The sequence below is a fragment of the Buteo buteo genome, chromosome 27 (genome assembly GCF_964188355.1).
Source record: "Buteo buteo chromosome 27, bButBut1.hap1.1, whole genome shotgun sequence".
Lineage (NCBI taxonomy): Eukaryota > Metazoa > Chordata > Aves > Accipitriformes > Accipitridae > Buteo > Buteo buteo.
In genome coordinates, this window is record NC_134197.1 from 3,891,226 (window position 1) to 3,903,337 (window position 12,112).

The window sequence follows — 12,112 nt, forward strand, 5'->3', positions numbered from 1 at the left end:
GATAAAATTATTCTTTTTCTTAAAAGAGAGAGATCAACATGGTGGAACCTGTCCTAGCACTAAAGTAAACCACAGAGCATTCTGGAGTTGCTATGCAAGTTCCATTAATGTGGTACCGCTGCTTGGAAAAAAGGTGTTCTGAACCGAATAGAATGCAGGTTAATTTTGCAATGAGTAACTCCTTACAACACTGATAATATTACTAGCTAATGCAGCAAGGTTCTTAACTTGAATTAAGCAGAGTTTACACACAGGACAGCCAAATCAATATGTAGAAGAATACAAATAACAAGACAGAGCTTTCATCCAGTCAGAACAGATCTATCAGCTTCTAGAACTGCTTCTGCTAAGAAAAGGTTCCCAATTCAGGCCTCTTGGATAACATATGGCTCTCCCAATGCTCCAGCACTGCTTGCTGACAACACAGTCCAGGATAACATAATAAACTGTAATGTCATCACAGCATTTCACCCAGTTAGCTCCATCGCCCATAGGTTAACAAGAGATTGGAGATAGCTGCTCTAGGCAGCTCTTTCTGTCTGTGTCTAGAAAGGCTCTAACAGTGATGGCTCTTTGCATGGTTAAAAAAAAAATTACTTTTAAAAAATATAGTTCTAGTAAGTCCAGCAAAATGCATACAGGTCACCTTCAGTTTGCCTTTCTTGTGATGCCACTATAATTGATATATAAGCAAGAGTACATATGTATCTCATCACCTTAGATGCTGCCACATGCTACAGACACATTATAAATAGTTGGAGAACCATGGGAATACAAGTATTAAAAACCTCAAACCCAACGCTTTCAAGTAGCTATCAGTCAAATGAAATGGAAAGGTGTGGCTGATAAAAAGAGTCCTCCATCTACCAGGAAAAGGACATCAAGAAACCATAGTTCCAAGTTAGTCACACATAAACAGGAAAAAGTATGGGTGCTAGGTTTAATGTGAGAAACATGAGCTTTTAAAACCAAGTTAATCTTTCTCTGGTTTAAAACAAATCGGCCACCGTTGGGAATCAAACAGTTTCAACAGCACTTCTTACAAAGCAGGATCCCCAGAGTACATCCCAAAGGAAAACATACTTTTTTTTTTTTTTTTCTCAGACTCAAGTAGTAGTAAGTCAGGAGAAGGGGAGTCAGCAATTCACAAGCAGGCAGCTTCCACTATCAATCAGCCAGTAGCATTTGCCCGTCGATTTGTTACTGCAGTTACTAAGACAGAAAATCCTCAAATGAAAGAAGGAGAGCAGAAGATCTGAAACTCATTTGCAGCTCTGGTTTCATGTTAACGCTACAGATTAAGGCCTGAAACAAAAATGAGGATATCAGCTAACCTTTGTTTGGGGTTTAAAGCTTTGATGGCTTAAAATAAAGCTCAACAGATAGTCCAGCAAATCAAACAAAGCCATTCCACTCTGCTCACCTTCACACTACTAGCTGTCATTCTAGTTTTAAAGCTTTCAACATTTTCAGCATCAAGCAAATAAGATCGTTGACTGCAGACAAAATTAAAGAGATGCTACAACTGCTCCTGACCAACAACCTGGCTGTTAGCAAGCCTTAACTGCTCCTAAGACTACAGAAAAAAAACCAAAAAGAAGCCTTCTTGTCCAGCATATCCCTATTTTTTTCCTTTGTCAGCTTGTGCAGATCCATCTTCTTTCTCTGCAACAGAGAACAAACAAAAGTATGGGAAAAACTGCATTTATTGTGCTCGTTTGTCTCTCCATCCGTGTTAAAAAAAAAAATAAGAGAACGAAATAGTTCCAATACAACTATTATTCATGAGTCAGCTTCGATGACAGAGATCTGTGTAACCTTTAAATCAGACTGTAAGTGTTGACCTGAGAGAGGTATGAGCAAGTGCTCAGTTAAGTCCTGATGGTTCAGATCTCACAACTCAAGAATTGCTATTCACCACCTTGCACCTCATGGCACAAGACTAATTCCTAACCTTTGGCCCAGAAACCAACCATTTCTTTAAAAAAATAACATGGTAGAGGATACAAAACAGGGATTAACACCACTAGGAAGAGGAAGGTCTTGTGTTATATTCTTCTTCGGTGCCAAAGACATAAACTCAGTGGAGCATCCTCAATCTGGCTCGTCCCACATATGCAAGGCTCTGCCGTGTACGGAGCTAACATCTCATGTCTGGATATCTCTCACACCAAAGATCGTGTCTTCACGCCAAGAGGAAAGAGAACATTACCTTCAGCAGGTCTAAGGACCTTTTTACTCCTTAGAGGTTAAGAACTAAGGAAGATTGTTCAGGTACAAAACCAGAGACCTCCTGAACAATGAAGCTTGCAGTCGATTTTGACACTTCTTATGGTCCTTTAGGGAGAAGGTAGTCCCCACAACACATGGCAAAGAAGAACGTCCTTCCTGAGTGAATCAGACAGTTCACATAGGCAGCCAAAGCAGAGTATGCAGCTGAAAAAGAGACATGCTTCTTGAATCCTGGATTCCTCTTTCAAATTCTCCACAGGATTTGTAATCCACAAGTTTGGTGCATATGCTAAAAACGTTAAAGAAAAACAAGCTAAGATTTCCTTATTAATTTAAGCAATCAAAACACCGAGCCTGAGAAGGCGGCACAGCCTGGTAAGGTTCCTTGCCCATCTGTTATGGTACAAAGCAAATCGCCTAAGCAACACTTCCCTATTCCTGGACAGGTATATGGGGCAAGGCTGCAAAGGGAGAAAGAAAGCCACATGAGCAAGCATGCCTCAACAGGCATCAAATGAAAAGTTCCACCATTAGCTTACTCTGTGACTGCAAGGTCATTTTAGCAAGAACTAAACACGATGATTTAGACTGTGAACCACAACACTTGCTACTGAAAACATGACATGGCATTTATTTGCTAAGATACTACTAAGCTTTTCCTACTTTGAAAGTTAGAAAATGAACCAGAGTCATTTCAGTTTTATGTATCTATGAATCAGTTATCTGTCAAATATTATAAGGAACGAAGGACTGAAGTCGCAAGTACATGGGGAGAAGGATACCTGAAGAAAGGTCATCACCTATGTAAGAAAATGTTACTTCATATCTGAAAGCATCAGTCTGAAGGGTCCATGTAAAAAGAGAATAATGGAAAAAACAACAGCAGCTCTCAAACAGGAAGAAATATGCTAGAATGCACCCGCTGTCAATGAGAGTGTACAACCTCTGACAGGCAATTATTCTTTGATCTATTGGCAGAAGCACAGAACAAACATTCTGAAATTCCAGATAGGACTTGTGCATATCATGACTGTGGTCATGATGAGCAGTTTACTTTTATCATCAAGAACTTTTTCAGAACAGTGATAATAAGAACCATTCAGAACGAGAAAGACAGTTTTCCTCCAAGGTGTATAGTCCAGTAAGACAGAATTTAATTGTAAATTCCGCTGCCCTTCAAGCATTGAAACCATTACTTACCAACTCCTCCTAGACACAAAGATGCATCTACATGTCTAATTGCTCACTGATGGGAACCAAAAACTATATTCAGCACTGCAAAAGAGATTTTTCTCATCTGTAATTCTAAAAGAATAAGCAAAGCGTTTGAAGTGAGACCCTACAGAAAAATGGAAAAAGCTGACACGAAGGGCTGGCCTAAGTCTTTTTAGCATCCTCTGTCTGTCCTGTAATTCCTGAATGGCGGGTAGTGGTGTCAAATTTAAGGACCTCTTATACAGTATTACTTAATTAAGTGTGAGGTAATTTCCACATCAAAATATTCAAGGTAAAGTCCACGACCTACAGAAACATGAGCTTTGCCATCAACTTATTAAACAGATTCTAACGATCACAAATTAAAAATCAAGAGTTACAGGTCAAAGTCCTGAAGCCAAGACAGTCAACCCTGATTTTGTGCCACTTCACATACAACTTAAGCCCTGAAATCTAGTTCCGACTTTTAATCACAATTATTAAAAATTCAAGAGTCATTCATCAGATTTCTTCTACTGTCCCTTTTCCTGTTCCACTCTTCAAACAGTGTGACAGACAAGTTTTTGTCTTTGCTTAGGCTTTCCCATCAGCAACACATTTACACCATGGCAAAGCCTTTGCCTAGAACACCATGTACTACGACGGCTGCACTTTACTACTTAAGCCAAGATGCAGAGAGGTGAGGCAAGCTACAGCCTTGCTCCTTCACGTAGATAAAATGATGCACCATGACGACAGCTCAAATCCTGGCACAGACGAGGCTTCAGAAGCAAACATACGCCTAAAACCTTCACCAGAATTCCAGTACCTACAGAGGTATATACATAATTACCTCTCGCTTCTGACTGAGAATTCAAATACGTGTTCAGGAGATAGCTTTCCAACTACAAACTGTCCTTTACAGCTATTCTATTCAAAATGCTAGCTGCAAAGCATACTGAACCGAGAGCTGAAGCTCATAAAAGCTTATTCGCAGAAAAGGTATGTATTAAAAACGAATAGCAAACAGCAAGCAGCATTAAAATGGTCTTCCAAAGCATAATGCAGAAGGCAGTGTAAGTAAAGCAGGAGGAATGGACACTTTCTGCCCCCTGCAGTTTCCATTGCTATCTAGATTTTTAAGACAGCCTTAGAAGGGATAGTACGTTACCATTCTAGAAACCTAACAATTTACATCAGGCTATCACCAGACAGCCAAGACATTTTTTACAGCTAGGTTCATCTGACTAACAGTTAAACTGACCAATGCTTCCCACTAACGATCAACTACATATGTCGAACGCTTGCTGCGATGAATGATGCGATTGTCCTTGGTTTTGCAACAGAGAAGAAAACCACCTTTTACCAAACCTTTAATTTGACCTCATCATTTTGATTAGGAGTAAGAACAAGAATCCTCACCAATAAATAGGTACTCTTCAGCAGCCAGAGCTATGCTCCTAAAATATATATATACACATACATAATGTATGTATAGATAAAATATTGAAGGACAAAGGATTGTTTTCTAGTTACTGGACTATAAACATGCCTCCGAACAGAAAATAGCATTTATCAAATTTTACATGTAAAACTGTAAGGTATACATACGGACAGAGAATTTCAGTAAAGAAAAATTCCATGGAAGAAGGTCTCATGTTCATATGCAGGAGAGATAAGTACCGTAACTGTTGTTTATATACTTTCTTCAATCTTTATGAATATAGACTGGGAATTGAACCCCAAATTCAGCTAGCCAAAATGTTTCCCTGTATGTGATCACATACTCCCACATACTTCAGGTTGGCTGAATTCAGGAATCCAACTATTTTCAGACTGGTAACCTGCTTAAAAAAAGGGGGAGGAAAAAAAAAAAGGCATTTTTAGCATGTATTTGGAAAACTGATGTTTTCCATGCGATGATAGGTAATTTTGTAACAATCCTGTTCTGCTTTAAGAGCCTGGCTGTGCAAAGAGGAAGTGAGAACAGATTGATTACAATGGAATATTATTTATTTCCACCTGTTTTTTCAAGCAACAATGAACACATCACTACCATTAGATTTCAGAAGAAAAAACCCGAACTGTTGCAGCATACAAATGGTATGCAGGTTACAAAGGATGCTCCACGTTTTAAAAAAAAAAAAAAAAGCTAAAGTGGTAATTTTGCTAATGAAATTTTATTTTCACTCTTCCACATAACACTTGATTTATATTTGTCTGAGACATCTTCTTAGCTCACTTGTCATTTTTTTTTCTTCCACAGCACATGTACATTTTTTCCTCCATTTAAGCTGTAAGTACCACATATTACATGCCAATTTGTATTTTGACACACTAAAGGCTAAATAAAACCAGATTTTGACTAATATACTTCATAATATTGACTTGTAGGTGATTATAAATTCTGAAAACAAGTTTGACTATATTTTGCAGGGCCATCAATTAACTAAATACATTTAAAATATACTTCTTCTCAGACTCCATTTTTTCCTCTTTAAGTAAAAAACTGGAAAACTGGATTGTCCCGAGAACATAAATGGAACACAGAAACACGGTTAGCCACCTCACCCCTGAAGTACATCTTTCATACTCTAGTTCTATTATGAATAATAAGCTGAGCAGCTTAATGCAAAGCAACTGGGATCACAAAGTTTTCAATGGGTTACTTTAGCACAAACACAGTCTGTGCTGTCCCAAAACCCAAGTTTTGCTACGTGTAGCTGTTGCGCTCCCCTCCTCAGTCATGAATATGATGACTGATAGAAATCTGCCAAGTCACTTTGAAGCAAAAACTAGTTGATTCTAGGGAAAAACAGTAATTAGTTGCATAGTCAAGAGAGAAGTCCTCCAGAAACATGCATGTGGATAGGGATGTAATTTTAGAAGATACGTGGGGAAAAGTGCTCTTCCTCTTGCATTTTGCCTCATTAACACGGATTTTTTTTCCTGCTGTTTCCCTGCGCAGTGCATGCCCCGAGCCCCAACACACTCCGAGAGCAAACTCCCCTCTCCCCTTCCCTGTCCTCCAGACTCAACCAGATCCCTTTCTCCCCCCGGCCCCACTACAGCAGGAATCCCCTTTCCCAAGTGGATTACCACAACGAACACCTTTCTTTTTTTAAGGGGAAAAAAAAAAATAATAAAATAAACCAGTTTCCCCGCCCCTCCGGGACCCGCAGACTCGCTCCCAGCCATTGTGCCTCCCCGCCTGCCCCACGCACACGCCGCCGTGCTCCGGATGGCCCGGCCGCAATCCCCCCCCCCCCCGGCACAAAGCTCCGCCGCAGGCCGGACGTGCCCGTTGCCCCGGGCCTCCCCTCCCCCCCGCCGCCGTATTCCGGGAAACCCTCGTTGCCTCCCGCACCTCCGGGGAGGTAGGCGGCAGCGGCGGCGCTGCGGGAACAACCCCGCTGCGGATAAACCGTCCCCACCGCCGGGGCAGGTGGCAGGGAGGGAGACCCCACCGGCGGGAGCCGGGGTTTGGCTTGTCTCCTCCATCCCGGTGACCGGCCTCGCTGTAACAACCCCCCCCCGCCGAGGCCGGAGACACCGACCGCTTCCTCCTCCTTCCCCCCCTCCACCGCCAGCGTGCCGGAGCCCGGGCCCCTTCCCTGCCGGCGGGGCGGGGACGGGGGAGGCCCGGGCCCACCTGCCCCGTGGGGAAGAAGGAAGGAAGGAAGGAAGGAGGGAGGGAGGGAGGGAAGGAGGGCGGACGAGGGACCCCTCCCCGCGCCCGCGGGCAGGCCGAGGCGGCGGAGTGCGTGTGAGCGGCGGAGGGAGGGCGGGCGGGTCGGGGGAGGGAGGGAGGGGAAGGGACGGGATCGCGTGTGCGGGGAAGGGAAGGGAAAGGAAGGGAAGGGGGGTGGATGCGAGCCGCCCCCGGTACCTTGCGCTTCCTGGTCTCGGCCGAGCCGCTCCACACGAAGCACTGGTAAATCGCCCGTAGGTTCTGCTTCCAGTTCTCCACCTTGAAGCCGGTCACATGGCAGCACCCGGCCGCCGGCGGACTCATGTCAGACCCCCCCACATCAATCCGCCCGCAAACGGGCCGGGCCGGCGGGCAGCGAGCCGGCCCCTTCCCCCCCTCCGCAGCAAACCGCACCGACACGGAGACACGGGAGACGCGGGCACGGGCCGGGGCGGCCGCTCACCGCCTCGCCCCCCCCCCACCCCCCCAGCCGCCCGCCCGCCCTCAGGGGCTCCGGCCCCTCACGCCGCCGCCCTGCCGCGCGGCCTCCGCCGCCCCCGCCGGCTGCTGTGGGGGCGCGGGGAGCGGCTGGCACATAGAGCCGGGGCTCCGCGCCGCCACGGCACCCCCCCCCCCCCTTTCCCCGGCTCCGAACAAAAGCGCGGCGGCGACGGGCGGGCAGCGCGCACTCCCTCTCGCCCGCCCTCTCCCTCACACACAAAGATGGGGTTCTCTGAGGCGAGGAGGAGGAGGAGGAGGAGGGAGGCGGCTGGAGCGGCCGCTGCCGCCCCCGGAGTGGCCGCCGCTCCCTTCTACCTCATAGAGGCCGCTGTGGAAAGCGGCGGGCGGAGGGGAAGGGGAGGGAGGGGGGGTGGGGGGGGCGGCGGCGGCGACCCTGGCCGCGGTGTGAGCGAGCGTGTGTGGGGAAGGGGGCGAGTCTCCGCCCGCCGCCGCTCCTGCTCCCCCAGCCGGCCGCCCGCCCGCTCGGCTCTTGTCTCTTTAAACCGCCCCCCCCCCCGCCTCCTTCGTCGTCTCCTTCCTCCTCCTCCTCCTCGCCCGCAACCCCCCCCCCTCCGCCCGCCGTGAGCAATGGTCCGAGCCGCTAACTCAACCTAGCCCGCCAGGCCCGGAGTGGGACAGACCAACGGGGAAGGGGCGGTAGGTGCGCCCCCTCTGCCCCGCCACCCTGGGGGGAGGGAGCCGGAGGGGGAAAGGAGCGCGGCAATTGGTCCCCCCGCCTGTCACTCCGCCGCTGAGGTGTCCTTCCCTAGCGTCTCATTGGTTTCTTTCCCTTTCTTCTCCCCCCTCCACCCTTCCTACCTAGCATTTCCCCCTGCCGGAAAGGGGCGGGAAGGGCTCGGCCGATTGATAGGACATCCGACCAACGGAGAGACGGGGCGGGGCCTGCGTGGCGAGTCTTGCGGCGGGACTGGCCGAAAGGCTCGTCACTCACGTTCCAAGGCGAAGGGATTGGCGAGAGCCGGCTGAGGGGGCGGTCCCCTCCCAGCAGCAGCCTGCGCTGTGGGGGTAGCGCTGCTGTCACATCCGCTGGTGCCGGCTGTGTCGCTGCTCCCTCAGTGGTTTCCTGAGGGGAGAGGGGCGGCGGCGGCGGCGGCCGGGCCGCTCCCGCTCCCCGGGGCAGAGCTCCCCCTCCCCGGGGCAGGGCTGCCTCCCCGCCTGTGCCCCCGTGTGCTTGGCAGAGGCCCTGCCTGGCAGCCTTGGCCTTCCGCGGCGGGCGGCCGCGCTAACGGCTGTTAACGGCCTCCGCGCCGCTCAGGGCTCCCGCCCCCCCCCCCCCCCCCCCCCCGTGGTGGTGGTGGTGGTGGCTCCGGTAACGCCACAGCGAGCTCCTCCGGTTAGGTCAGCCGGTATTGCGGGACAAAATCAGGAGGAGGGGCAGGCCTTTCCCGCCTCCTGATCGTTCGCAGGTTCAAAAAGTCGAGGGCGGCTTCGCGGGGAGGGGGGGGGCAGGTCTGGGTGTAACAGGCCCTGCCGAGGTCGTTGGGGTCTGGGGAGAAGAGCTGTGCGGTGCTCCGATGTGCCCTGAGGACCATATATGGTCCCTCTGTACTGCCATCCTTCTCTCCTGGTGCTTCCACGGGGAAGAAACAAAAGTACTGTATAACCAGAAGTGGTATTTCAGCTTTTTCCTATAAATGACTATACAAGGAAATGAGAAGACAGTGAAAAAATTCTGAATCTGTTCGTAGCACTTAGCTTGTATGCCACACACGCTATAGGGTTACACAATGGTGGAGTGAGGCAAGAGGAAAAGGATGGGAATTCTGCCATGATCTGTGAAAAAACAGGCAGCAGGCTTTGCAGAGACCAGGTTCTTACACAAGCCCTGGAAGGACTGTGCAGCAAGAAAGGTAGTGGTGAAGTACCGCTGCATTATTTTATCAATCCATTTTTCAATACATGCTATTTACGTTCTTTCTCAGGAGCTACAATCTTGAAGTCTTTACCTGGCAGACTTTTATGAGTCCCTTTCCAGTTCCCTGGCCTACTGCTGCAAGTTGCAGAAATAGGAAACAATTGCAACTGTCACCTGAGGACAGAATCACTTTCTGTTTTCCTTAGAGGTGCTGCCATTTTAAAAGAAAGCAGGGTATCTGGGTAGTAAAGAGACGTTTTTTCATTATTCGGTTTGGTGGCAAAGCAACTAGGGAATATATGGCTAGCAAAAGACCTGAGTTTATACCCTCAGATTGTGAAGCAGCAGCAGGCCATGCTGTCCTGCCAGCGTTAGCTGTGTGCCATATGGGAGACCTCCTGTAACAGTAACACGGACTGTTCAGTCTGCCTGGCTCGTACTGCTTGTTAGCCTCTCTCTGAAATGCCTCCTCCATGCAGTTTGGGGATTACGGCTCCAGCAATAAAACCAGAATTGCCCCACAGGAGAAAAAAAAGATGCCAAGAGACAGGAAAGGGCCCAATTATCCTGCTGTGTACACAAGCTGGTAGAGGTTGCTAGTTGCACTGAATGTTTCAGAAGATTATGTGCAAAACCTGGAGTGAAGCTACACCCTCTTTTTGACCCTCCATAATCATTAGACCTATTAAATCATCATAGCGAGCATGCAACCTATACCTCGTCTTGAAAAGGTAACAAGAACTGGTGCTGCACATACTTCTCACGTGTTAAGCCGACACCCTCAGAGACATCTTTACCCATGACTCTGCAGCGTAACGCTTCCAACCACAGTCACTTGAGTGGTGCAGCTCTGACACCACCTACTCACCCCAATGCATCAGAAAGACTACCAGCTGTAACAGGACTTCGAAGCCCTCGTCCTTTCTGTGTGAGAAGATCCCAGCACACATGTGACACCTTCCTGATGCTAATGAGTACAGTTTAATGACCCCGGTGTTGAGCATTTCCCACATCAAGGAACGGCTGGATGTCTTACTAAGACAGGCGTTCCCTGCAGTCTAAATGGCTCTTTTATAAACATAAGAAAGAGTATGAACCAATTAAGCTATATTTTCTCCCATGCTTGTGACAAGCTCCCTGGTGATACCTGTGTGGCTTCCTCTTTCCTTCCTTTGAACCCCTCGTTAGAACGCTTTGCTTGCAATGTGCACAAAGAAGCCGAGGCTCACTAAACTACTTATGTATCAATACCAACGTCTACCTGATGATTAGTAGGTTGTTTCCCTGAACTCTTCTGCTCTCAAAATCTCCCTCTTAATTGTTCTAGCTCCTAAGCTGTTTGGAGCAGGGACTTTTTTTTTTTTTGCATTTGTCCAGGGAGGATTGGAGGGGGGTTTATGAGGTATTGTAATAAATAGTAATAACTGAGCTAAAGTGAAGCCTTTTCAGATGTGAGAAGGTACTCCCGGTGTTAAGATGATCCTTTTCTACTTCCACTAAGTGTTAATATTCCTTATTGACTTCAGTTGTAAAAGAATTGTACTCTAAATGCTGCACGCTTGTCATTTCTTCACAAGACAATACCCAAGAAAATTCTTACGTGCCATGATCAGACATGCTTTTTAATATCACTCTGATTTTAACACCAAACCTACAGTAGACATATTCAAAAGAGTGTCTGACCTAAGAAATGTCATAAGCTGTTTTTAATAACCTTGATCTTAAGATCTACCAGATCTTTAGCAATGAAAAACCAGCAGAAAATACAGATCTTTTACATTTACTAATCAAACAACTATTTTATCTTCTTAAAAAAAAAAACCTACAGAAGTCATGATGGCATCCTGACATCACCTGCTAAAATGAAGGAGGGAAATAAGTAAGAAAAATGAGTTCTCTTGGATCTTTCTCATCCAGATGCAAAAGGGCCATCAAAGGAAGCTACCAATTAGTTTTAATTCAGAAGCCAGTCTTCAAGCAGATCCTGGTCTCTGACAATCTGCCTTTTCTCTGTAGCCTTAAAATTAGCCAGTCATCCGCACCTAGTTTCCACCACCATGAATCAAAACAGGACATAAGCTGTGATCATTTGGAAACAAGATTTACGTTGTAGAAGCACATTGACTGGTAGAACTTAACAATATGTGGTATTATCTCTATGTGTCACTATGTGTCTCTGTCATCCTAGAATGTCATCCCAGCAAAAGCAGTGTAAATTCCTTTCTTCCTAAATATGCTGCAAGAGCTCTGGTTTGTATGTTGCTGTAAAATGCAAAATAGTTTTCTAAAGAAAAGTTGCAAAACGTGCTTGAAGCTATGTGCTGAGGAGAGGCAAATCAAGTAACATACCAGACAGCATGGATATCAGCTGAATTAGGGAAACTAAAACTTTATGGTCAAACATTTACTAATCCCACCCATAGCCTGCTTTGCCAGTAGCAAACAAGAGCAAGGTGTGGTGTCTTTGTTCCTACCATTGTCCTGCTTTCTTAGCCCATGCCACTGGCAAAGGCATTCTGTCTCTTCCTAGGTTCTCAGAGAAAAGATTCACCACCCCCTTCCTTTCTCTGAAGTTTCTCACTGTGGGCTTCCAGAGGGAATCTCGAAACTCATTGCTA

General features: G+C 47.1%; 1 protein-coding gene across 3 annotated transcripts in view; it reads right to left on the reverse strand.

Annotated features, from left to right (window-relative positions):
• USP22 (ubiquitin specific peptidase 22) overlaps positions 1-8,194 on the reverse strand; it is a 112,472-nt gene extending 104,278 nt beyond the window's left edge. The window contains exon 1 of one of the 3 annotated variants that reach the window (XM_075058803.1): positions 7,316-8,194. In XM_075058803.1, coding sequence (XP_074914904.1) covers positions 7,316-7,441 — 126 coding nt within the window. In that variant the 5' untranslated portion in view covers positions 7,442-8,194. Of the gene's footprint in view, positions 1-5,037; positions 5,251-7,315 lie in introns of those variants that run through there. The other 2 variants (XM_075058802.1, XM_075058806.1) reach the window with 2 other exon arrangements.
• Positions 8,195-12,112: the final 3,918 nt, after the last annotated feature.